The 25325-nt window shown below is 47.7% G+C and overlaps 11 protein-coding genes across 11 annotated transcripts; 4 read left to right on the forward strand and 7 right to left on the reverse strand.

The window, feature by feature from the left end:
* Positions 1-41: 41 nt before the first annotated feature.
* Positions 42-1118, reverse strand: BJ212DRAFT_1573619 (PRELI-like family-domain-containing protein). Its single transcript, XM_041342092.1, has 3 exons — positions 978-1118; positions 441-921; positions 42-387 (listed from the first exon to the last, which is right to left on the reverse strand). Exons 1-3 carry the CDS (start codon positions 1007-1009, stop codon positions 163-165), a joined length of 738 nt encoding a protein of 245 aa, XP_041199510.1. The 5' UTR covers positions 1010-1118; the 3' UTR covers positions 42-162.
* Positions 1119-1303: 185 nt separating this feature from the next.
* On the reverse strand, positions 1304-2736 carry BJ212DRAFT_1259048 (beta-lactamase-like protein; the record flags this gene model as incomplete). Its single annotated transcript, XM_041329990.1, has 5 exons — positions 1304-1802; positions 1944-2217; positions 2275-2301; positions 2351-2463; positions 2516-2736. The coding sequence occupies 5 exons, from the start codon at positions 2734-2736 to the stop codon at positions 1304-1306; spliced, it is 1134 nt and encodes a 377-aa protein (XP_041199511.1).
* Positions 2737-3386: 650 nt separating this feature from the next.
* On the reverse strand, positions 3387-5553 carry BJ212DRAFT_1475596 (P-loop containing nucleoside triphosphate hydrolase protein; the record flags this gene model as incomplete). Its single annotated transcript, XM_041339252.1, has 19 exons — positions 3387-3400; positions 3454-3532; positions 3772-3865; positions 3921-3979; positions 4036-4073; positions 4126-4152; positions 4208-4241; positions 4292-4329; positions 4377-4440; positions 4493-4498; positions 4547-4698; positions 4746-4775; positions 4822-4903; positions 4961-5029; positions 5079-5240; positions 5308-5321; positions 5375-5389; positions 5459-5474; positions 5536-5553. The coding sequence occupies 19 exons, from the start codon at positions 5551-5553 to the stop codon at positions 3387-3389; spliced, it is 1011 nt and encodes a 336-aa protein (XP_041199512.1).
* Positions 5554-5714: 161 nt separating this feature from the next.
* BJ212DRAFT_1319018 (uncharacterized protein) lies at positions 5715-10442 on the forward strand. Its single transcript, XM_041334343.1, has 5 exons — positions 5715-7432; positions 7483-7716; positions 7778-9459; positions 9508-9814; positions 9873-10442. The coding sequence occupies exons 1-5, from the start codon at positions 5814-5816 to the stop codon at positions 10243-10245; spliced, it is 4215 nt and encodes a 1404-aa protein (XP_041199513.1). The 5' UTR covers positions 5715-5813; the 3' UTR covers positions 10246-10442.
* A 1679-nt stretch (positions 10443-12121) lies between these two features.
* On the reverse strand, positions 12122-14710 carry BJ212DRAFT_1475598 (uncharacterized protein; the record flags this gene model as incomplete). Its single annotated transcript, XM_041339253.1, has 10 exons — positions 12122-12504; positions 12558-12792; positions 12843-12866; positions 12923-13135; positions 13201-13432; positions 13484-13509; positions 13561-13636; positions 13688-13833; positions 13882-14535; positions 14654-14710. The coding sequence occupies 10 exons, from the start codon at positions 14708-14710 to the stop codon at positions 12122-12124; spliced, it is 2046 nt and encodes a 681-aa protein (XP_041199514.1).
* A 1185-nt stretch (positions 14711-15895) lies between these two features.
* BJ212DRAFT_337184 (cyclin-like protein) lies at positions 15896-18307 on the forward strand. The gene is made up of 7 exons (XM_041342951.1): positions 15896-15991; positions 16042-16219; positions 16274-16345; positions 16395-16603; positions 16653-17652; positions 17708-17751; positions 17817-18307. The coding sequence occupies exons 1-7, from the start codon at positions 15989-15991 to the stop codon at positions 18195-18197; spliced, it is 1887 nt and encodes a 628-aa protein (XP_041199515.1). The 5' UTR covers positions 15896-15988; the 3' UTR covers positions 18198-18307.
* Positions 18037-19122, forward strand: BJ212DRAFT_336678 (uncharacterized protein). The gene is made up of 2 exons (XM_041342948.1): positions 18037-18426; positions 18477-19122. The coding sequence occupies exons 1-2, from the start codon at positions 18417-18419 to the stop codon at positions 18770-18772; spliced, it is 306 nt and encodes a 101-aa protein (XP_041199516.1). The 5' UTR covers positions 18037-18416; the 3' UTR covers positions 18773-19122.
* Positions 18871-19946, reverse strand: BJ212DRAFT_1423298 (MSF1-domain-containing protein). Its single transcript, XM_041337637.1, has 3 exons — positions 19729-19946; positions 19503-19674; positions 18871-19442 (listed from the first exon to the last, which is right to left on the reverse strand). Exons 1-3 carry the CDS (start codon positions 19758-19760, stop codon positions 19107-19109), a joined length of 540 nt encoding a protein of 179 aa, XP_041199517.1. The 5' UTR covers positions 19761-19946; the 3' UTR covers positions 18871-19106.
* BJ212DRAFT_1319046 (ABC transporter transmembrane region 2-domain-containing protein) lies at positions 19947-23097 on the reverse strand. Its single transcript, XM_041334344.1, has 17 exons — positions 22735-23097; positions 22531-22682; positions 22255-22475; positions 22168-22201; positions 21946-22115; positions 21640-21896; positions 21515-21590; positions 21428-21466; positions 21221-21379; positions 21052-21170; positions 20970-20997; positions 20867-20920; positions 20696-20818; positions 20479-20645; positions 20259-20428; positions 20126-20200; positions 19947-20073 (listed from the first exon to the last, which is right to left on the reverse strand). Exons 1-17 carry the CDS (start codon positions 22951-22953, stop codon positions 20010-20012), a joined length of 2127 nt encoding a protein of 708 aa, XP_041199518.1. The 5' UTR covers positions 22954-23097; the 3' UTR covers positions 19947-20009.
* BJ212DRAFT_1319049 (uncharacterized protein) lies at positions 23098-24327 on the forward strand. Its single transcript, XM_041334345.1, has 4 exons — positions 23098-23394; positions 23459-23506; positions 23556-23572; positions 23635-24327. Exons 1-4 carry the CDS (start codon positions 23217-23219, stop codon positions 24310-24312), a joined length of 921 nt encoding a protein of 306 aa, XP_041199519.1. The 5' UTR covers positions 23098-23216; the 3' UTR covers positions 24313-24327.
* Positions 24307-25306, reverse strand: BJ212DRAFT_1319054 (carbonic anhydrase). Its single transcript, XM_041334346.1, has 4 exons — positions 25018-25306; positions 24944-24968; positions 24826-24891; positions 24307-24765 (listed from the first exon to the last, which is right to left on the reverse strand). The coding sequence occupies exons 1-4, from the start codon at positions 25115-25117 to the stop codon at positions 24447-24449; spliced, it is 510 nt and encodes a 169-aa protein (XP_041199520.1). The 5' UTR covers positions 25118-25306; the 3' UTR covers positions 24307-24446.
* Positions 25307-25325: the final 19 nt, after the last annotated feature.

Genomic DNA, 25325 nt, shown 5'->3' on the forward strand with positions numbered 1-25325 from the left:
GCACACTCACGCACTTACGCATTTGCACAGCCCGAACACATACGTGAAAAACATTTGTGAGGGTACTAGATGCCACTAATGATACAATGAGTGCAACAGGTAAAACGAAAACCAGATTATGTCGAGCAGGGAGCAAGTAAATAAAAAAAGACTGCAAACCGATCACCTACTACCCCATATTTTGCCCAACCAAGTATTTTCAGTCGTGGGCGAAGAATACTCCTCTGGCGTATGCCCAGCATTGTCTGGGCTGTGGGATGAAGCCGGAGTATCTGAAGAAGCGAAAGAACGTTCTGAGTGAAGATGCGTTATATACGAGCCTAACGCCATAGGCTGCAAACGAGCCTGGCGAATTAGGTCAAGAATGAGGGAGACACCCTGCCGAGACTACAGGGAGATCAGATGAATTTTAATGAAGAAAGACAGTAAAACAAGCTAACTCTTTGAACGTGGGCCTTGAACCGAGCGAGTCCGTGGCTCTCAATTCGTTTTGTCATTCCCCAGCCGAACTTGGAGGTAATGTATGCCTCCGTTGTCTGCACAGTACGACTGCTCGGGACAGCCGTTAGTGCAACTCGTCTATGTAAGATAAGTGACACGTACCCGTCTCCATTTTGCTCGAACAGTTGGGTTTCCTCGACTTGCATAACCTTGACATGATCAAGGTTTTTAGTCCTGCACCGAACAAACTTTCCAAAGGGGTCCACTTCGCTCTCCTCGATGACCCAGGACTCCGCCCTCGAGATAATTCCTTGAGGGGCCCATCTTGGTAAAGCTCCCCTTTTCAAAATAAGTCTTGTTGTCAATAAGGAGCCCGACTCTGTCTGGTGCCTGTCAATGACATCGCACGAGATGACATGTGCAGCGTATGGATTAGGATAGCGTAAAAAGAAGGCGAGAGAGACAATGGACCAGGGATCGCTGCATATTTTTGAGCATATGAGCGGCAAACCTGATTATGATGAAAAACTACTCACTCGTACAAGAAGGATTGAGAAAAGAACTTCATTGTCAACGATCCCGGTACGGTTGGTTTCAATTCAAGTCGTGGTTAAAGAGTAGAGCGAGAGAGAGGACAGCACAGCTACAGGATGATGTGTGGGTGAAGGGCACTATGTATATCAGAAAACACAATTCATTCATCACGTAAGTAATCCCAATCCGTTAACGGCCGCCAGGACCATCTAAAAGTATCAAAGCACAGTGAATCCATGGCACAACCAATTGTATCAAGATACACGACAAAATTAAGGGGGATGGTAATACCAGGAAGAATCCCACAACATGGCGTCAAAGTTCCCCTTCAGTCGTATGTCTCGTCAATGACCGAATCATCATTAGATACAAATACCCTCAATCCATCATAGGATGGCCGAATCCACACGGGCTTCCCTTCTCGAATCATCTCCGTCCCCCGACGTTCCACGATGCTCATGTGAGTTGTATCTTTAGAGCTGTCTCCCCCCGCGGCCTTGCCAATAGTTACATATTCATCATGAGAGATGTCATGGCTGAACCCAGTCAAATAGGTTCGGCTAGGATTCAGCCTTCGCACCGCAGCCACTGCTTCCTGAATACCCATATGCGACATATGGGACCTCAACCGCAAGCAGTCGAGCACCAACACTGGCATTGGTTTCTTTGCCGACTCTAGAAGGGCCCAAGTATCATCGGGTATCAAAGATACGTCAGAAATGTAAATGATGGTGTCCTGAATCAAAAACCCAAAGCACAAGTACGGATGAATCTTGGGCGGCGCGTTGCTGCAGCAGGTGCCTGACAAGGGTCTTACGGGGGATGACCTCCCCGACAAGCTGGGAGTTGTCGGCTCAGTTGCGCACGGTGTCGGTGTGAAGGCTGGTGGAGGATTCGTGGCAAACAACCTGCCATGATGAACTAACCGATTCAGCCAATCGAGAGTAGACTTCTGTCACAGCATTAACCAACCTATGAATGGGGTAATCTGGACACCCGTGTCCTTGATTTCAAATGGGACCTTGTCTTCTATGATGTGCCATTCAAAATCCGGCACCTGTTTTCCGCGGTGATGCATATCAAATATAATGACCGAGTAAACGAAAGAACAACTTACATCACCTCCCCCAGATGCGAATTCTTTCGAGACTAAATAAGGGAAAGATCTTTGAACTTCGTGAAACGTGGACAGAGAAACATAGACATCGATGTGAGTTTGTATGGCGCCTCCGAGCGTCCACCCTGATGTGGAACCATAAGGGTGAACATGTGATGCTATGTCATCGTTCCTATCCTTACCTCGGAGATCGTCCAAGCCATTCATGGCTATCAAGACAATCAGCACTGTCGTCCATCTCAAATAAGCAAATCCAACCATCAGCATGTGCGTGGGTGATGATGACAGCGTCAATCTCCCTCAATCCATACTTTGGAAACCACTCCACCGCCGCAGCTTGAAAGTTTTTGCCTACATCGATGACCACGGTTCTGGTTCAAGTCCATGATTTGGGGGTCAGGAAGAAAAGTCGTGTGGACCTACGTTGTCTTGCCGTCCTTGCCTGATATGCGGAGAGCCGCGGAGGTATTTCGCCTGATGTTCTTCTTTCCTTCTGGAGTCAGCGTAGAGAGGCAGGTCAAACAGGGCTCTCTGTTGGGCGGAGCGGTCAGGCAGTCCAGGTGAGGGATCGAGGAGGAAGTGCCTGTTCCAAGGAATAAGAGCTCGATTGGAGGAGTATTAGAAGGAGAGACAATGGAACCCATTAATTGTAGGACTGTAGGGGGAAGTTGAAAGGAGGGGCTACAGTCGGTCCTCGGAGGTACGCCGCTTTTCAATGTCAAGAGCCTAATTTCCGAGTTTCAACTTACTCCGATGAGCCGTTGTCGATCTCGATCATGGACACCCACGTCCTTTACGGCGGCACATGTAACCACGGCTAATACACGGACCTTACGCATCGGTGCGGAGGCTGAGCACTGAGCGCTGAACGTTGAACGTTTGAACGATGAAAAGCATTCATAACAGGTCTAGCAAGAGCGTTGTCATGTTTATGACAAATTTCTGTTACTGGCAGAAGACCACCAACACACAGCATCGGCCACTTGAATGATTAGCCGATGCCGTTCGCCCTTAATACGAACGAACGGTTATGATCTACTTAGGGCCGGTAGTACCCCATGCTGCTGATAAGCCCGTGGAACTCGATTCACAGCAGATTTTGGAGTACAACTACCTTCCAAGTTATCCCGAGGCAGCTGAACATAATAGCGTCTATACTACGACAGCTCCAATCATTGGATTGTAGGCAACGTTTTGGAAAGGGGGAATCGTTAAAAGCGACAACTAATGGACAGACAGGTCGACGCAAAGATATTTGCCCTTGTTTCTCATGCCGATAAGCACATACCAGTGGCTACTTCGTGAAAACTATGGAGGGTAAAATGTCAACAACAGCGATACTGTCAAAGAAGGAAACATACTTGAGACAACATCTTCGTCTTGCAACTGATGGTTCAAACTGACCTTCTGTGCATGGGGCGAGAACTTGGATGAACGGCCCTATTCGAGTGGTCAGTGGCCACAATCTGTAATGCAAACAAAATTATATATACCCTGTCGAGAGCTAAGGATATGTGTGGGTCGACAAACGCGTTTACTCACCAGACAAGTCCATTGCGGAAGTTCAAGACAAGTGATTTATGAATACCCAAACAAACATCCTACAGCGATGTCAAGAAAGTCTATGAAACAACAGTGAAATTACACACTTCGATAGTAGCGCCTTTTCTCAAACATACAGGATCCGACAAGTCGGGTCGTGCACCCCTTTTCTTCGTGTAGACTTTGACAAGCTCTAAGCTTTCCCATATCCGCTCGATAAGGTAGTCCAGACTAGTTACTGGTGATGAGACTCGAGAATGGATCTATGTGAAAGTAGTCAACTCACTTGAGGTCCATCTCGCAACTGATCACGACCGTATTCTCCGTTCTTGCAAGTTTATCTACCTGATTATCATGGGTCCTTCAGGATGTCAGCGTCAAGTTGGTCGGTTTGTACGGACCAACTCCAGACTAATCGCATCAATCTTGTTATAAACATCTGTCCGAAGTCAGATCTAAGCGTCACCTTAAACCAAGCAAAAAGGACATACATAAACAAGGTATATATTTTCGAGTTCCTGTGATTTTCCGAGCCAAATGAGCAATTTGTCTCGGTACATACAGCTGTCATACCAATGAGAACATCGATGAACTCGTCTGTTGTAATCTTCCAACGACGTCGTGAGCGATAGTCGAATGATGGGGTTATTGACATACATCTTCTCGGATCATCACATCGCAGTTGTGTAGTTTATCTGCGTCTGGTCAGTAAGGTACATGGAAGTCAACCCAGTGCGCATACATCCTGCTAGAATGGTACGAATAGTCTTCTCGTCTGTCTTGGTGAGTTTTACTGTAGTATTCAGCTAAATAATTCGTTCAAGGTTTGACGGGCGCATGAATGCAGCTGTAGCGTACGGTTATCTGCAAGTATGATCAGAATGTGACAAGAGACATGGACCAGCTACTCACACCACCAGTTGTCCGTCGTTTGAACACTACGTCAGGCTTGCGTTTGTTAAGGCGGATGCCAACCGCATCGAGTTCGATCTCGAGAAGCCGTCGCTGCTCTTCAGACTTCGTTGCGTCGAGCATGATGAGAATGAGATCGGCCGTCTTCGCCGCTGCGCCATACTTATTATTTTTCATTTAAACAAATCAAGGCACTTACTAGCAACAACCTGTCGTCCTCGACCGCGGCCTACAGAATAACGATATTTTTTATTTAAAAAGAACGGGACACAAACCTTGGCTAGCACCCTCGACAATTCCGGGAAGATCGAGCAATTGTATACGTGCCCCCTGGTATTCGATCACCCCAGGTATCGCCTGAGTGTTCCAGACGAGTCAGTCATCAGCAGGGTATGCTCGACGAGAGTTGCTGACAGTAAGGGTTGTGAATTCATATGCTGCTGTTTCAGATGCGGTGTGAGTGCATTTACTGAGGAGGGTGGACTAAAGTTTCCTTTCAGCTAATATTCGTGCATGTTATGGATTAACTCACCTTCCCGACGGATGGAAATCCTATCAATGCAACTCGGGCATCTCCTGATTTCTGCACATCAAACCCGACACCGGCTGGCCCAGACTTTGATGCGGGTTCGAGAAGCTGGGCCCGATATCGAGCCAACTTTGCTTTCAGAAGACCCAGGTGATATTCTGTAGCCTACTTGGGATGAACGTGTCAAAGCGCCTGCCAATCGCAGCTAGTCTACTGTCTTTTCGATATGTACCTTGTTTTTCTGAGCTGAGGCATGTCGTTCAGGTACGATGCAGCAGACACGGCGAAGAAGCACTCACTCCTAGCCATCTCCTCTGTATAATCACATCGAGTTTAGTAAACCCAACAATTATCTATGAAAGTAGTAGTAGTATGTTGCTCACCCTCGATCTCCTTAATCTAGAAAATATATAAAATGCCGCGACAGTCAGCATCATCCAGAAAGCGCTATGTAGCTCACCTTCTCGACGATGCCCATTTTAGCTAAGATTTCTGACAACGATCTACAAAGTGTCTGTGTCAGTACAAAGATGGTGACGGTTCTCCACAACGTTCTAATTTCCAGAGATGATCTTTTGATTTCGAGGGGTCACGTGAATGCTATATTCGTTATTGAATTTCATTTCATTTCTATTGTCGCAAACATATTACATAGTAATAGGTCTCTATTCTGATCACTTCCAGTCCAGTTCAGCTTGCTGCAGCGGCTTTCTTTCTTTTAGACCACCAGTTCCGGTCATGAGGAAGCATATGCCATCCCTACTTGCCCTGCAAGAGCATGACCCAAGCGATGCCGAGGACGTGGACTGGGTCCAGCCCCCAATCGCATCTAGACACCCTTCATCATCAGTCAGCATGCACTCTTCCTCAAGTGCGGCTCTGCGCAGCAGAGGAAAGAATAGGCCAAGGAATGCATTCTCGTCGAGCTCAGCATCTTCCCATTCCAATCACAACACGTTGTCTCGGGCCTCTAAGTACTCAGATATCTACACTCAATTCGTGAAGCGCTACAGGTCCGAACCAGGTCTTGACGATGATCCTCGACATGATCCAGACAGTAACTACTTTCAGAGAGGTTTGGGGCAGCTCGTAGACGCAGGAGATAGTGACGATGAAGACCTGGGGCGCATCTCACTCATGGGGGGTGACGGTGTAGACCGCGTCACGGCTTTGATGCTTGAATCGGAGCAAATCCAGCCAGCGACTGTAGAGGATAAACAGCGATTAGAGTGGCAGACTTTGCTGGCGTCCGTCTTGGACGGTGATGTCCTCAAATCAGAGAAGACTCGGATTGCTGTGGCCCTTGAGTCCTCATCGGAGGAACACAACAACATTCATCTCAGTATATGGCTTGGGTTACGCGCCAAGTTCAGTGGTCGCTCTATTGAAGAAGAGCGCAAGCGTCTTGAGGAGAGGAGGTTGCGCACAGTGGATTCTGTCATTGAAGAGATCAATCATTTCAGGCTTGCAGACGACGAACGCGATGCAATAACTGCACTCAAGCGTGTCAACGCTGTGCTGCTGCGATTAAATGCAGCACACTCGCTTTACCCTACCCTCAAAGCTTTCTACGCTGATAACGTCGTTGCATCCGAGCCATCTTTCCAGGCTCGATGCGATACGCTTAACACTTGGTCGACCGTGCTCTTGTCTTTGAGGCGTCATATTGGACTACTCCAACGATGGACTGAAAGCGAGACGCTCGATGTGACCAATACGACCGCAGACATCCCTCTCGCCAACCTGTATTCTTACGCTAACGGACCTACGGATGTGTCTGACGGGACCACTTTCGTAGAGCGAGTCCTCAAAGAGGATTCTATCCAGAAAACATTTGAGAGAGGCTTCCTTACCACTGTACACTCCTTCATCGGCACCGCTAGAGATGCGCAAGTCAACTTATCCTCCCTTTTTCAAGAAATGAACCTCCCCACTTTCGAGAACGAACTCGTCCCACTCATTTCCTTCCCAACAAAACTTGCGCAGGCATGTCTTCGCCTCCGGCTGGACTATGTCCAGAAACTTAAAGACCCAGAAGTCCTCATCATTGACCAAGTGACGGAAGATGTGAAGATAAGTTTGGGTCTTGCCTGCACGCTCAAGCGGCAATATGAGGCCTTCCTCGCACCCGATCTAGGTGGAAATTGGAATTTGCCCCAATGCATCAGCGACGACTATGATTCCACGATACTTGAAGCGCTTTCTATATTCTTCAGACTCATACATTGGAAGCTCAAGAGTGGGGTCAAAGGGATTTACTTTAAAGAGACGGATTTTATTGAGTCTCAGTGGGCGACTTTCAATGATGTCAGCATGACTGTTGCTGGTGGCCCGCAGCTGGTCGCCGAACAAGTCTGGTCAGTTTGTATCCCTGTCGCGTTCCCTCTTACTAAGGGCATATTTGTAGCTCATTGACAAACAAGCTCATGGTCCGGGTTGCAAATTACTTTGACACTCAAGTCCGATTACCTTCTGCAGACAAAAAGGCACCTCAACGTCGAGGGTCCGCGAATATATTTGACGCCGATATCATCGTCAACAATGTGTCAGGCCAAATGACTGACGAGCAGAAGGTCAATTGGTATGGCAAGATCTTGGACAACGTCCGGCTGCGCTATCGAAAGCTCCAACGTTTTGCTCGGTGCGTTGAACCTTGATGTGAAGGGTACGAAATTTGTACTGATGATATTGGGCATATTTAGGGTCTTGACCCAAAGATTCTGCAATTCGGCCGAATACAACTTGGAAGGCGTCCCCATCGAACAGGTCATCGCGGCTCTCGTGGCGACAGATCATTTTTTGGTCTACACGCGATCGTTTGAGGAAGAAGGAATCTATATCATCGCATCCAGTGCTTTGCGCGACCGCCCAGAAGCTATACGACGCATTCTTTTCGAGTCTTTCCATGCCAACGAACCTATGAATGACGAGGGTGTTCACGTGGTCGATAACGTAGAAATAATGGACAGTGAGGATGATGATGAGGCCGAATATCTTCTCCTCCTATCTCCTCTAACTCAATTTCTGTGGAATGGTCTGGTGTTCATGCTTGAACTTCCAAGGATGGATCTTGATATGAAGGACAACCGCTTGCGTCTTGTTGCAGATGGGCCCGACCGGCGTCTTGTGCTAGCCAAGGGACAATTCTCAGAGATCTTCATGGACGAAGATGAGCCTCTAGAAATGATGCTTACTCCTCTACAGTGCATCGTCGAACAACAAGCCCATCTGCCCACGGTCAACCGTGAGCTGCGAAAGATAGCTCGCGCGACCAACAAGCTGGCAGAGTCAATAGTAGATTCCGTGCACCACGTTCGACATTCACTGCGCAATGCAGTTGGATACCAGGAGCTCCTAGAGAATTGGTATCTATTCGCTTCCGAGCATGGGCAACATGCTCAGAAGTACATGGAACGTTCGCCTCTCAGCAAGTTTAACCGTCTGCTGATACGACTCGCCATCTCCTGGGTGTCGTTCATCTGCGATGACTGCGATCCATCAGACCGGAAAACTTTTCGATGGGCTGTGAATGCATTAGAGTTCACGCTACACCGCACTCGACGGAACAATATATTGCAAATGCCAGATGATCAATTCGAAATGCTGCGGCAGAAAGTTGCCAGCTGCATGACACTCCTCATCAGCCATTTTGACATTCTTGGTGCTCGGTCCACTTTGGAAGCGCGGAAGGAGAAGGAAAGACAAGAGGGACTTCTACGCGAGCAAGCTTCGATGACTGCCGATGAAGAGCCTGGATTCCCAAGGTCCTCATCGCCTGCTAATGATGACCTCCTCAGCATGAACATGTACTCATACACAGATGTCAACGTGCGTCTGTTTTGGGAGAAGACGGCAAGGGCGTTGCATGCACTTGAAAGCAGTCGAGCACAGACTGGCACAGACCAAAGGGTTGTAGGTCGTGTTCTTGACAACGAGAAACCCGAAGATCGGTCTCTCGTTTTCCTCGCGTCTTCAAGTTCCAACATCTCCATTCGCTGGCAGCAAAGGAGGTTTATTGGGGCTGGGGCATTCGGTTCAGTTTATCTCGCAGTCAACCTCGACTCCGGCTCCCTCATGGCTGTCAAGGAAATCAAATTCCAAGAGCTTTCTGGGCTTCCAAACCTCTACTCGCAAATCAGGGACGAGCTAAGCGTCATGGAGATGCTTCATCATCCCAACGTCGTAGAATATTACGGAATCGAAGTGCATCGCGACAAGGTATACATCTTTGAAGAGTACTGCCAAGGCGGAAGTCTGGCTTCTCTTCTGGAACATGGGCGAATTGAGGACGAGAGCATCATACAACTCTATACTATGCAAATGCTGGAGGGACTTGCATATTTGCATTCGAAAGGAATAGTCCATCGAGATATCAAACCTGACAGTAAGTTTGAGCATTCTGCGTTTACACATCAATTGGATCGTTCAATAGACATTCTCCTTGATCATCGTGGTGTCATCAAATACGTCGATTTTGGAGCGTCCAAAATCCTCGTGAAGAACCGCACCATGCAACGTTCACGCAGAGGAGACTTCGGTGGGAACGCTGCGAAAGCCGGTGGCTTTGGTGGAGGCTTAGGCATGAACAGCCTAACCGGAACGCCCATGTATATGTCCCCGGAAGTTATCAAAAATGATAAAAGAGGTCGTCACGGGGCAATGGATGTCTGGTCGCTCGGATGTGTGGTTCTAGAGTTTGCTACCGGCAAGAAACCGTGGAGCAATTTGGATAATGAATGGTACGGCCATCGTTCGCCTCTGATGTAAGGATTCATCTGACGGGATTGGGGGCAATAGGGCTGTCATGTTCCACATCGGAGTGGCTACGCAGCATCCACCCCTACCGGAACCCGGACAGCTGAGCGATCTAGGTATCAACTTCATCAAGCAGTGTCTCATCATTGATGCCATGAGAAGGCCGACGGCTGTCGAACTACTGGACCACCCCTGGATGCTCCAATTCGGCGAGACGCTCCTTGGTTATGAGGAGACTGAGTTGGTGACTAGTCCGCCTGTAGAGCTGCCGACAGAAGAAAACTATGAGATGGCTACTGTTGCAAGGCAGGCTGCGATCATCCAGGAGAAAGAAGTCGAGGCCATCCAGATACCCTCGCCTACTCTGTCGTCAACGGGAACGCCCACACCCGACGCTGAATATGAATATCAATGACGATAACTCACGCATACCGACGGCTCATTTGATCTCTGCAATATTCCGGCTCACACTTAGCAAACATGTAGCCTTACTTATACTTGTACCTCTTCATTCAAATGTTTTTCGTAACTTGTCTAGCTAGTCACATGTACACACGAACCAGCAGCATTTTCCGAGTTCCTTCTGACCTTCAATGCCAGTTTCACTATCGAAATGTGTCAATGTCAGAAAAGATGTTTAATCTTTGCACATGACTGTCCCAAATATGAACGGCAAGGTGCAGAAAATCAACTGGACGCAGAATCGGGCCATAGTGACTGATGAGAGGAGCTGGAAGAATGATGCGAACCTCGGTTGTTGATGTCCCCTCTTAAGACAAGGCTGCCTTGTATGATTTTCGCAAGAATATGATAGACCTACGTACGCAACTGCATTAAATATTGGTTGTCTGAGGGTATTCCAAAATGGGCCGCAAAAAGAACGCGGTCCAGTTCACATTCTCAAAGTCGTGGCTCCTCCACAAGAACCTATAATAGCAGGTCGTCACAACGGGGGCATGACTACAGAAGCGACATTCACTCACCTGTATCAAGGCCCATTTCGCTTTCTGTATGATCGACATAAACAATTCAAAAGTCACGTAATTTCGGTAGACGACTCGTTATATGATCTCGGCCAAGTCACCCAGGCTGTGGGATCCGACGAGAAACACCGCGGCTCCTCCGGATGCATCCACAGAGTTACAGTCCAGCAAGGCAGATCGATACAGTGGAAGAGGATATCTTTTAAGTCGATGTCTGAGAAGATTAGTGATATATAGACCGTGTGTAACTTTGACCAACCTTTTCAGAACCAGCCTCAGTGCACTGCACGGCAGGGCAAACTATGAAGCGACCAGAGATTACTCTGACAGTTGTGACAGTATCATGATGAGTCTTGCGCAGTTCTCTGGCTCTGAGATCTGAGTAGCGGAAAAGTTATTATTGGCCTACTTGATGGTTGACACGAACATCCGATCAGTCATCATGGGAGTTCTAGTTGGGTACAATGACTCATACTAGGTGTGGCACAAGCAAGCCTGAGGTTCAAGGCGGCAGTAGTGTGTGGAGTGACGAACTGCAGTACCTACCAGCTGCCCAGTGTTCTTGGACAAGTTAGGACTTTGATAGAAGTGGAATGAATACGATGAGAATGACTTTTAGACTGCCACTCCAACCAATTGAAACCAGTCTGAGTGACCGTCGGACAAATAAGCCTTCCCAATAATTTATTATTATTTCTTGGAGAGTTTTAACAGTTGAACTGTCCTTCCTCAGCCTCTGAACTGGTTAGGGCATTTGCGAGTTCCTTGCAAGTTGGTCGGGCATTCCAAAAGTGATGATTGATTATGCCATCCACACAAGATAGCTACCTGCCATCGTAAACTGGGAAGGAGAGGGGAAACATCAAAGTGTCTAACAGCAGTAGTGTTGAGATTCGAGGTATATGTCCAATCAGTGGACATGGCTTGTGCAGTGACCAGCGGAGAGCATGACTAGCAGAGTTAGTATACGTAGCACGTAAAGTACGAGCAGAATTCAATATATAACGGACATGCTCGCCTCCTCAGAGTGAACCTATCTCAATCTGCACAAAGAATATGAGAACTTTTCTCAACAAGTAGAGGTAGAGACGACGATCATCAGAGGCGAAGGGAGGCCTCACGAGCGTTGCAAGACCGTCGACCAATTGAATTCTGAGTTGTTGTATTTGGATGTGTTTGGCGGTGGCTTTCGCTGAAAGCAGAGTGAATGAATTGCACAAATAAAAACGACCACCCGGTGGTACTGATGAGCTAGTTTACAATTACAAATCGAATACACCAGGAGCCTGTGCAAACTATAAGTGACATTTACTCGATAACCCAGCGTCTGGAATGTCCAGCTACAGAGTCACTCCCGAGTTGGCTTGAAGTAGTACTCGTTGAACTATGGGTGCTACTGTTGGACACGTGCCGTTCAACGCCGGCATTGTAGGATCCGGAGGATGGCAGCCTTGCCAATGCAGCCGGGGACACTTGAATAGCTCCCGGGGCTGGGAATGAACCTTCAGGTGTGGAGAACTTCTCCCATATAGGAGGAGCAAGCATCTGAGAAGGAGAAACTTCTTGTCCCGCGCCGAACGTGGAAGAGAATGTGGGCACTCTCCTATCATCCGTCGGGAACGCGATCTTCTCTAGATCATCTTCGTAGTTGACGGGTACAAAGTCTTCTGGGATTGGCTCTTCTGCATTGACTGTACCAACCATATAAGCTGAGAGGCGAGAGTAACAAATAGTGCGAACTCACGATAGCGTATAAGCCCCTTGCCGAAGTTAATACGACATATGATACCCAAGATGAACGCAACAAGAGCCAGGAAGACGGAAGCAGTGGTCATCACACCGAAGAATGTCCAGGTCATGTACGTCCATCGGAATGCGGTGGAATCGAACATTGCTGCCCAGCCTGCAAGGTATCCGACACTGAGCGCAAGAAATACGAGCATAGGCATTTTGAGTTCTCGGCGCACACCATACCAGCCCTGCGAGAGGTGTAAGCTACTGTGCAAACAATCACAAAGTGGAGTCTGACTGTGGTTAACCATGGAAGCAAGAGCTACACAAAGACGTGGTCAATGAATGTTTCTGACGGCACGTAATTTTTTCACTCACAATGAGAGTGACGATCAGCAGCGGTTTATATTCAGGGGAAGAGTCGAGACGCCCAATGTTGCCATTGCAAAGTTGATCAAGCCAAAGTGAGATGGCGATCACCATGAAAAAGAGCGACATCTGGATAACGATTGAGAGCACTAGCACAAATTTGTAGACACGACTGATAGTGATGGAAGCCCCGACGCGCTTGAAAGTCTGCCAACCAAAGAGCTAGACGCAATCGAAGTAAAACATGAGTGCTGTGAAGTTGCAAACCAGGACCGAGACTATATCACCTTGGCAAGCCTCCACGATAGGAAGGAAGAAACCAACAGCGCAACGACATTCAGCACCAGGCTTGCGATTTCAGCAGCAAAGCGACTTTTCCAATATGACGGTAAAAGATTGATAGGATTGCAAGCTCCATTCGTTGATAACCTCGAAAAGTCACCATGAAATTGAGCAGTGTTAAATATCTGATATCCTGCCCATCCAGTGGCCAGCATGTGCGTCAAAAGAGTTGCGATGCTATGGTCTTCTGAGTACCTCTCGCGACAAACAAATTAGTGCAGTACTCACGTGTGAGGGACAGATTCATTCAGGACCTAGTACAACGTTGTGACAAATGAATGAAGAAAGAACCATAATTTGCTTACAGCAACGATAGACATTCCGAGAACCCATATTTGAAAAGCGATGAAGGTCAAATCCTCCCGCTCGGTCTGCTGAAGGCTTCGATAACGTTACATACGCAGTAGTAGAGTATAGCGAAACTCTTCTTACATTTGAACTGGATAATTCAGAGCCCAAAGGCACTGTCGGTCTAAAACAGCTGCTTGATTGTTCCAGCCAAATCCGTTCACAATGACTTGTACGGTGCCATTGACCTCGACAGCTTGGATATCTCCAACGAGGTTGCGTCTGTTTGGCTGTTGAAAGACGCGTCAGCTGACTTCCACCCTGAGGGAATTACTGACCATTTCAGCAGCAGTCTCTCTGCGCTCCTTATCAGTGGCGCTTGAAGCCATCGCGGATGAGGTAGTGGTATGAGACGAAGACACAAGGTTCGTGAATGCTGTTGAACTCGAAGTTGCGGTAGTTGTTGGACTTGCAGATGTCATAAGCTTTAACGTCGCAGAATAGCTCGAACTCGTTGAACTAGTGGACACCTTCAACTCTGAGGACGTGAAAGGGGTCGAGATCATGGAACTTGACATCGCAGAATAACTCGAACTCGTTGAACTAGTGGACACCTTCGACCCTGAGGACGCGAAAAGGGTCGAGATCATGGAACTTGACGTCTCCGTTGAATATGAAGTAGTCATTGGCGATGCCACTACATTCTCGGACGCCATGGAATTATCCCCAACTGTCGTACCATTCCAGACTACTTGGCAAGAGCTAGTGCTGAAGTCTGTTGGGATACTGTCGCAAAGACGAAGGTCACTCCCCAAAACATAGAATGCGTTCGAATCGATGGTGTCTCCTTGTTTGGTGATCGAAGCCAAGAATTCAGCAGCCCCGACATTGATACGAAAGGCCTGGCCTTGAAAGATGATCTGGAGGACGCAATGAAGAATGGAAAATACGAAATAAAAAGTAGTTGTGCGTGAAAGAGTTATCCGATCCCACTGTTTCGAAGAATCAGCTCAGTTGTATGGACAACATTGTTACAATGCTTCTGGACACCTCGTTCAGTGGCAGGTTGCCTCTGATGATTTGGACCGCAAAGTCACTGCAAGAACTCACCAGTAATTTGATCTTGGATGGGAGAGGGATAATATTCCATAGTTGCTTAATGCGCATAATGGACAGCCAGCTATAGAACTTAACTGCTTTCAGATGCTAAATTTGTTCCCCGACCTGGAAAATCCATACCGAAATCACGGATAAATGAATGACGATGTCACTAGGATAATATGATTAGCCAGAATTCGTTCAAGAACTTGGCAAGCAAAGGACAGAAGAGCAATGAAAGAAGGTCGACCGAACTGCTACAGCGGTCCTGCCGAGGTACAGAGAGTCAAGAAGAATGGAAGTCAGAAAGAGGAATCAATCAAGGATATTCTCACAGCCGGTACTTCAAGTAGTTTGTGACCCACTGCCAAGAGGCAGGACACCTTGGTTACACAGCATTTCTACGAAAAGCCAATGATAGCTCTCATGAATGTCACTAGTAGTACTAGTAGGACCTTGACAACACCTGGACAAATATAGTATGCATAGGAAATCTTCTGATGTATCATCATCGACATCTGGGATTCTGCGGCGTAGTCACAGGGGTAACAGCCTGACCGGGGATATTTATCTGAAATTTTCACAAGGAAACATGATCTAAAATAATGTCCGAGTCTGAGGCGGTGAGGGTAAGTGAAGGCTGTTCAGAGTGGGCTAGCTGGCGTACTCACGACATATGAATAACTCTCTGACATAGTAGTGGTCTGCATTGACGCGGCTCCCGTGATACAAGCTGCGGTGCAGTAAGGAAGTCTCATGCAACATCAACATCACTCGTGCCAAGGTCCCACACAAATAAGTAGTAGTAGTACTTACCACGTATACTACGTGACAGGACGTGCAGCACTCATGAAATAAAATCTCACACGTAGGGCGGGGCCTACATCCCGGCCTTTATAAACCAATTCGATGCAGTCACTGGCACGGTCAGCTGCCTCTTGTATATGCTCAGCTCGCGGAATGCTTGGCGACTACAAAATGCGGCAGCAGATTCATCTACTGGAAAAAGCGGCACTGGGATTGTCTAGTCAGTATAGTACATGCGTCCTAGTGTTAGACGGTCGAGAGTGCATTTTAACACCCATTCTCAGATCGCAAGTTAAACGAACCAGTGAATTTGGAAGTCCGGTCGGCGGCGGCTGGCCTCAACCGATCTCGTAAGAGCATCTACGACAACCCGTTCCACCGTATCATGTTACATTAGATCCACCATTATCATTATCATTTTTTATTAGCAGTACGTTATAAACTCTCAATTGACAGCAGAACATCTAACCGCCCATATATATTGCCCTAACAAGTTCATCATAACATATAACATTGTATCCGAGCGCTCCAAGGATCATCATGGTAGGTTCTCGTATCACTATATATAATCTATGGCTCATCGATACGCTTAGACTGTATGCACGGATTGCGGGGGGACTGTTATCGAGTATGATGCAGCTGCCGGCAATGGCTTTTGTGTCAAATGCGGAACGGTGGTAGAGGAGAACACCATAGTTTCAGAGGTCACTTTTGGAGAAACCTCCGCTGGTGCGGCGATGGTTCAGGGATCCTACGTTGGTCAGGGTTCAAGTAAGTACCGGTTATCGATGTTCTGCGGACACAGCCTCAGTCTACCTCTGCCAGCGCATGCTCGCATGTCGGGTCCATTCGGGAACAGAGGAAGTAACGAGTCTCGCGAGCAAACTATCGCAAATGGTGAGTCATTGTTTTTATCATAGTCATAACAGACCTTATGATTCACTAGCTAGCAGAAAGATTCAGAACTTTGCTGGCGCTCTACGTCTATCTGAAGTTGTTTGCTTGGCGGCAACGCGTCTTTACACCCTTGCCGTTGAACACAAGTTTACGAAGGGTCGCAAAAGCAATAATGTTGCTGCTGTCTGTCTATATGTTGCCTGTAGACAAAAAGAGACACGTAATTATATGCTCATAGACTTCTCAGATCTCCTACAGGTAAGGAATTGTATCTATCAACACAAGATCTCGGACCATTTCTTTCTAGGTCAACGTCTTCGAGCTGGGCCACATATACCTGCAACTCGTTCAGATTTTAAATTTAAAACTCCCTCTCGTCGATCCTTCTCATTACATTTCCCGCTTCGCGGCGTTGCTCGAGTTTGGCGAAGAAACTCACAAAGTCGCCACTGATGCCGTTCGACTCGTACAACGTTTTGACCGTGATTGGGTCACTCGAGGCCGTCGTCCAGCAGGAATTTGTGGTGCAGCGCTCCTCCTTGCCGCGCGCATGAATAACTTCCGGCGTTCAGTCGAGGAGATTGTACAAGTGGTAAAGATCGCTGATACCACACTGAAAAAACGATTAGATGAATTCAAGAAGACTCCTAGCGGAGCCCTCACGCTTGCCGACTTTAGGACAGTGTGGCTAGATGAGGAGATGGATCCTCCCGCCTTTACGAAAGGAAAGGAGAAAGAAGAGAAAGAACGGGAAGAGGCTCTCGATGGGCCAAAAGACAAAGTCAAGAAACAGAAGCGGAAAGGCAAACGGAAAAGGAGAGGTAGCGAACCTGAAGGGAGACAGGTAGAATTCGCGCCATCTTTAGAGGAGATCCCACCTCAGATACCCATGATCGACCCAGCTCTGTTCAATCAGGGTATCCTTGCTGGAACGTCTGGGCCGGCGCCGCTGTTTTACCCCGACGAAAACGAGGAAGTTTACGCCAATATTGATCCCGCGCTTCGACCAGCATCAAATGTTATATCCCCCGAACTTGATTCGCCAACAGCGGCTGCCATCGATGAAACCGTTGATCAGGCCCTCGCTGACGAAGTTGCTAGTTTCTTGCAAAACACTCAGGGTTCGCTCCTTCGTGACGCTCTGGACGAAGCTGAGCAGCGTCGACAGGCCCAGTTTGCCGAAGTCGATGAATTGCTAGGACTGGATGAAGAGGAACTTGACAGATTTCTCCTCACCGAAGAAGAGGTCAAAATCAAGGAACGCGTCTGGGTAGAGATCAATCGAGACTACTTAGAAGCGTTAGCCGGTATGATTTCTTCACTGTCAATCATTCATGTTTTTACTGAGCGGTTTGTTTGTAGCCAAGGGCGAGGCAGCTGATGCCAATCAACCTAAAAGTCGCAAGGTTCGTATCATGGCTGAAATTTTTCTTGTGAATATTTCAATACTGATACGTTTCGTATTCTTCAGCGTCGCAAAACCAGCACTAAACCGCGCGACGACTCAATGCCGTCTGGAAATACGGCAGCCGAATCAGTGCGAAATCTTATCAAGAAAAATCCCAAGTACAGTAAACGGATCAATTACGATGCGCTCAAGGACCTTTTCGTCGATGGACCACAAGCGCCATCCCTCGATGACAAGGACAACTTATATACTATGGATGATAAGAGCGACGGAGAAGGTATAATAGTTCTTGAGGAAGACGGAGGAGGCATCGGAAGTCAACGACCAACACCCCAGCTACTTCGAGAAGAACAAGGTGAGGAAGGAGAGGATGACGAGAGTGAAAAAGGCGACGACCATGTCACTGATATGGGATGGGAAGAAGCGTACGAGCAAGAAGTCTAACCGGTGTCCTCGACCTAGTGTTAAGCTGCGTTGCTGTGCGTTCAATAGTTCTGTCTCCTCTTTACGGTTCTTTCCTCGCTACTATGGCGACCTCTGCTTCATCTCACGGCGTTGTTGGACCGCAAACTTCGACGACACCATTAACTTCCTCTTCCCACCAATTCTCGAAGACGATGTGTCTTGATCGTGCATTTCTTTCCCCTCTCAACGTCTATATCGATGGATTTTCGTAAGTATCGCAACCGATATCCATCACATTTCACTCACGAAGCCATCTAGGATCTTATTTTAGTTCAGACAGCCTGAAAGAAGCTGAGCAGACTCCATTGAATGTACCAGAGCACACGCTCGACTACATGTTAACCCATCCTGGAGTATGTAACCTCTCGGCAGAAATGGGATTGGTCAGAAACGCGCGTGTGCACGTCGTCGCGCTGCATCGTCGCTTCCTCAAAGTCCAGCTTTTCAATACATTTGAAAGCCACTGCATCCCCCGCATTCCATACGAACCGTTCGCCATGGACAGTGAACCGAAGACAGCTTCCTCTACGACCCGCATATACAACTACATTTAATAAATGTTAAGGTTTGACGCTAGCGCAAACTGTGATCGACCTCCGGACTGATCCCCTCGCTCACGATCGATTGTGCGCAGCGTTGTCGAGAGTGAGAACGCAGAGAGACACGCTGTCTATTTGCAGAGACGATAGTAATATAGTATTTCCTGAGTTGCTACTGTAAACACAATATATTGTCGTAGAACTGACCGAAGGGGAGTCCTTGTTGTAAAATAAACATAAGTCGTCCAAGTACTAGACGTTTTGAATGTGGTCTAGAGGTTCCATGGGACGCATCTAACATGCTAAAAGTGCAAGCGAGTCGAAGAAACAGACCGAATGTCCTGCTGCTCTATGATGGTGCAGTCTGCTGTTCCTTGGCCTCCCACATTGTTCTGAGCACATCCGAGAATCCAGCTTTACCTGAAATAGCATTCTGCTCGAAGCGCTGAACCAACCAATCCTCAAACTTGTCTGTCATACTTCTCCACATGGCCATCCGCGCCTGTATCTCTGCTGTCTGCATAAATGATGTCTGGGTGGAGGACATCGGTCTATACTGTATTCGTTCATAGCAAGTAGCGAACTGAGACAGCGAGAGGTTGACGGATGTTATTGTCGCGGTTTGCGTCGCGGGATCTACGAAGGATATCTCACGAACAAAAGCATCCTCTGAACCGCCAAAGAGCTAAAACGATCAAATACAAGAATAAGTTCCATGTCGTGTGCGGATATTAGAGCGGCTTACCTTGACTATCCACGAAGGTGCCTTTTGCTTGCACCCAAGAACACGCTCCGTCCGTATTATTCCAGTTATTGGATCAATCGTACGATCGAGGACATCAACGTTTACGACGTGAGTACAATGTGGGTTCGGATATTTGTGCCACATTCCGATGACGACGTGAGACCATGAGTGACTGGAAATTACATAGTGAGCATACTATGGACGACGACAAGCGGAAAATACCCACTCATACTTGAAAGACTGGGAGAAGATGTGCATGACGGCGCGGAAGTGAGAGAGGTGGTCGTGCGGAGGAAACAGGACAATATACCCGGCAGTGCACCTCCACTGGCTTCACTAGTGTGATAAAATTGCGATTGGTTCCGGCATCTCGGCACCTTTCCCGCTTCCGAACAAAATCTCTTCCGTGTTTATCTGATCCATCCCATTGATTAGATAGGCACCTGCCCCTTAGAAAATTTATTGGTGGCCCATAATAATAATAATATGTCCGCACAGTCAAAATTACTATATACTTCTATTTGCATCCGCGATAAGCCGCAGTTCAGCGAGACGTAACTTCATCTTCGGTCTACGGCAAGATATGAAGACTTTTCAGCCTGACAACTAAGCAGGGCACTTACATTTCAAGCAGTTTGGTCTCTAGATACTGCTTCTCTTCTTGAATCGCCAAACGTTTCTCTGCATCCAGTTGCGTGCTTCGAGGACAGTTATGTAAATGTACAATTACAGTAAGAGGTGAAGAACTAGACGTACAAGATATATCCGCCCTGACCATCCAGTTGCAAGATCGTTGAGTGATACTTCCACAGTGATGGGCGATGAGATACAGTGAGTAGCGTAATCCCGAGGGCAGTTGCCTGTTCCATCATCGTACCCTCCATGTCAGGAGGGACGAGTGAGGTTGCCTCGTCAAGAATGGCATACTGCAGCAAACTGATTAACGTTCAGTGACAAGAGTGAGGTACGTGAGTACCTTGGGTCTGTGATAGAAGAGTCGTGCCCAAGCGATCTTCTGCTTGTCGCCTCCGCTAAGCGCGTCTCTCCACTCGTGCGCAACATCCCAACCCCCTTCTCGCTCAACGATGCTTCCCATCTGGACCCTTTCAAGTACCGCGAGGAGGTCCGCGTCTGTCACTCCACCTAGAGCATGTCTTAGAATTAAATTTACAAACGCGATATCATTCACCCACGGGCCACCATGTCTTGTTGTGAGTGCGGATAAATAACTTGGTCACGGAGAGTTCCGAGTGAAAGATAGGGTCGTTGGGGTATGAGCATAAAATCTGACGCGGGGGGCTTCCGAACAATGCCGCCTGGAGTCACCATGAAACTAATGCATCGTCCAAGTATATCAAGCTCACCGTAAACAGGCCAGAGGCCGCCCAGGATGCGGAACAGCGAAGACTTCCCAGAACCTACATGCCATAGTGAAGTGACAACAATCACGAAAGCAGCGACCCATACCATTTGGACCAACAATCAACAGGTGTTCCTTCAAATTTTGTTTAGCATAAGATACCATACATACGCGTTGCAGATATCTTACCCCAGGTTTGACGTGAAAGGTTAAACTTCTCAAGAGAATGTCACCATTTGGCGTAACGATTGGGACGTTCTCAAATTGAATATCGTCCGAGAGGAGAACTTGTCCGCGGCTTCGCAAAACTAAAGGTGTTACATTCAGTGCTTGCGTTACGGGTGAACTTGTCACGTACTCTCTCCATTCTCTCCTTCAGTCGCACCACTCACAAGACTCTTCTCGAACTTGCCCTTTCGCATGTCTGACATAGTGTCAAGCAAAAGGGATACTCGTGAAGTGTAGCCCGCGAGATCCGCCAGGTCTTTATACGAGTACATCACGCGACCTATGGCATCTATGGATGCATGTCAGCAGTGAAATATGAAATATCGAATGATTTCACCTGATGAAGAAAGAAGTAGTCTTCGGTTTGTCACGAAACCTATAGGACGTTGAGCGACTTTATATTGGAATAACTGATATAGCCCACCTTCTGTGCGGCTACCTAGGTCGAAATTTGATATTCCAGGCAACTTGAAGAAAACAGGAATTGCGCAGACGACAAGCTAAAATAAATGTTATATCGTTCCAACTCACTTCTTGACGAGTACATACCCCAAAGCTGCCCCACAGCCACTTGACAATACCTTCTTCCGCGCACCCGTACCACCATCTCTTATTCATTACTCCTTGTTCGTGTTGAACGAGTGCTGCATATTCACGTTCGATTAGCCGCTTCTCCGTCTCTTCGCCACCAAAAAAGGCGATCTCCTCTGCGAACTCGGAGAGGCGAGAATGTGTATGTCGAAGCGAGCCGGCCAACGCAGCTGATTGAGCTGTGTATGTCCCAAAGGAAGGAGTTAGAGCACGTACTGCATTTGTGTTAGCGGAGTATATGCGCTCGATAGAAATTGGACTTACATAGCGCAGCAGATGTCTGAACTAAAACAGTGAGAAGGACAAGACCCTCTGCCCCTACGTTCTGTGACAGTTGGTAGTTGTAAAGTATCACGTCAAGGATTGGCTTCGCGAGGTTCGCGTAAATTACTGCAAGGTGCGTGGAGAACCGTTGAATATCGTGAGTTATCATCCTATCCAAACCTGAGATCGATGATGCATTATTTGATTAAGCAGTTCGCTTACTGGTCAGCATTCTTTATCCTGTCGTCAAGATTAGCTGGATGACAAGAGTCACTGAGATATTCCACTGAGAGAGTAAGCAAAACTAACAAAGTTTATAATAAACTTTGCCCTCTGGGCCATCTGCTTCATCACCAAGGTACATCTTAAGCACTTCTTTGGTCAGTCGGGTACGATATGCGAGAGCGAGCTTGTTCTGGACGTAGCTAAGCCAGCTGTTCGTCCAAGTAGCCGGAATTGCAACCAACAACCATCGTATTATGTTGAGGAGAAATTGGAGAGACTGCCCGCGCACGAGAGATGCAACAATTCTATGAGGATCATACATGACACTTCAAAACAAGTTGATTTGTCTGGAGAACGTACTTTCCGTCTAAAGCGGCAACATACAACGAGATGGCAGTACGGAAAATGAGGAGGCTTGAATGCATGAAAAGTAACAGGGCCTCCTTGGAGTGTATGCTTGGTATAACAATACGCAAGATGATACCCAACCTTTGATAAAATATGGCATCAACCTTGCTGGCCAATATGAGCGAATGATCTGGGAAAAAGACAAGAGAGACGTACGGCGACACGGGCGGGCTTTCCGTCCTTTCGATCTGCCGAGTCCTTCTCCTTGTCCCTCCTTGTGGTTGGGCGGGCGGCAAGACCACGATATGCGGCCATTAGCACGTACAAGACGAAGCCAACCGTGAGTCCTCGTTGTACCAGAGGTCGGTGCGCAGCATACACCTGCGCGAGTTGTTTTGCTCGCTGATCCAACGGGCGAAGCTTCGAGGTCACCATCCTACCTCAGGTTGAGTTTCGGGCGACTACCGCCCTGCGATTAAAATGATAGTGACACGTAGCCTCAAGTGCACCCACCAAGGACGTTGAACTCGTGTAGGGTATTGGTGACATGTGATAAACTTACAAGTCCATATTGAGACTATACTTTCGCCTTATCGATATTCGGCTTTCATCCGAAAAACCAAGACTATGGATAGCGAATTGCAATAACTCTGACTCTCACTGGATACCATAAGATCTGAGCAGTCACCGATACCACCATGTCCGTGAACGATACCTACCGAGCGTCCAGTCCAGAGCACGAGCCACAGCTCACTGCAGAAACTACCGTCGAGCAAATTGCAGAGCTCAAGGAATCCATACCCCCCTCCTCTGCACCTGTCATCGCAATTGATCTTGATGACGTGTTGAGCTCTACCAATGCTGTCGTAGCGCAATGTACGTGCATTCTACCCATCTGCATGAGGAGCACTCCAGGTGCAAGCTAGTTCAATATGTCAAGGGCACAATGAGACTTATGGTACCCAAATGACCACTGATGATTTTTACTGTAAGTCATGAATTGACATCTCCCTGTGCATCATGGTCACGTTGTGCAGACTACTTCTACTGGAAGGCAAGTAGAGAGTATTTTACTGATGCAGCGATCGTTCATGTCGGATCTGCCCGCTCCTCCAGAATCCATTTTGGGGAACGCCTTCCACCACGCGCACAAAGGTTAAAGCGTTCTATACAAGCGGTCGGATGGCGCAGGCACAGCCCGTACCTGGTGCACGCGAGGGCGTAGAGGCCTTGTGCGCGCTGGGCTATCGCTTGATTATCGTCACAGCTCGGGGTAAAAATTCCCACGCCGATAGCTGGGCTTGGGTCGAACGTTGGTTCCCCGGATGCTTTCATAGCATGATATGCACTGGCCAGTTTGCGAACGCTGGAAAGCGTGCGACAGATGATATAGACGCCTCGACGAGTGCAAGAAAGGATCATGAGGTTGCCACGCAATTGAGCAAAGCGGAGGTCTGTATTGACATCGGAGCCAAATTACTGATCGACGACTCGATTGAAAACGCATTGGCCTGCGTCTATCATATCCCGTTAGATGGAGTAACAAAGCCTCCCCCGGTACTCCTTTTCGGCTCATATGAGTGGAATAAGCGACTGTCACTGGCTTCTGACGAGTGCAACGATATGGTTTATGAAGTTCGTTTGCAAAGGGAAGGAGCAAAGTTCCTGGAAGAGGATGTGAAGCGAGGAGACGAAATATTGGAGCAAGCAAACACCCGTCTTTCGGTGCGCAGGGCTGAAGACTGGAGTGAAGTCGTGCGATATGTCACGAAGTTGAAGGGCAGCCATTTGTAGCTTCATGAACCCTAGAGGTGACTGTTCATTCATTTCTAACCTCGATTGCCTCTGATAGAGGTCCTACTCATTCTTCAGGCATGAAACACTAGATTACATACATCATACAGACCATTCTGTGTACCGTCGTCTTATCACACCACTTCTCTGATCTTTCCCGTCTCAACCTCGTACACCCATCCAGTGATATTTCCTTCTTTTAAAACAAGCGGGTGATTCTTCAAGAATGCGACATCGTCTTTCACACTCCTATCTAAATCAGGAAAGGGGCCAAACTGCAGGTTGTTTACTGCCTCGGACACACTGGTATCTCCAGGATGTGCGTTGATGACCTTGGATCGAAGTTGCTCATCGGAAAAGGTGAGCATTCCACAATCGGAATGGTGAATGACGAGCACATCTTGAGTTCCGAGGAGTCTTTGTGAAATGATGATGGAACGAAGAGATTCTTTGCTAAATATCATGGGAACTCGTTCAGCAGAACGCTGGAGTTGTGGGACGTTTACAACGTACGCAAGGCCTCCAGCATTCCGAATAATGTGTGCTTCCCCTAAATCCAGGCCTAGGAACTGCTCAGGGCTGTTGAACAGTTACTGTTTGTGGACACGCCCACTTATTGATTACCACTCACTGAAGGCGAGCATCCATACATGTTACTATTGGCGAATCAGCTGAGCTCTCACAGGTGTGCTGGCAAGTACTTACCGACAACAAGGCGCTTGGATGGTGGAATGCTTAGTTTGCCATTGTTTCCGAAGCTGGCAGCGTAGCTCTCGTTTGCTTGCTTAAAGTCAACCTCGGCCATGGGAGTTCAGAAAGGAGATAAAGCTCTGTTTTTCAGGTAGCGTGGGGCATTACTCAGTGACACAGTTCGTCTTCTCAACTCATCTTGACGCCATCGAGTGGGAAGATCAAGTTGTGTGATGTAGAGATTAGATAGCCACGTGGGCATAATTTGAATTTGAAATTACATAAAGTGTCAGCCTACAACACGGGAGTCACGGTAGTGACTG

This window comes from Suillus subaureus (assembly GCF_016647635.1).
Source record: "Suillus subaureus strain MN1 chromosome Unknown BJ212scaffold_2, whole genome shotgun sequence".
In the NCBI taxonomy this organism is placed as follows: domain Eukaryota; kingdom Fungi; phylum Basidiomycota; class Agaricomycetes; order Boletales; family Suillaceae; genus Suillus; species Suillus subaureus.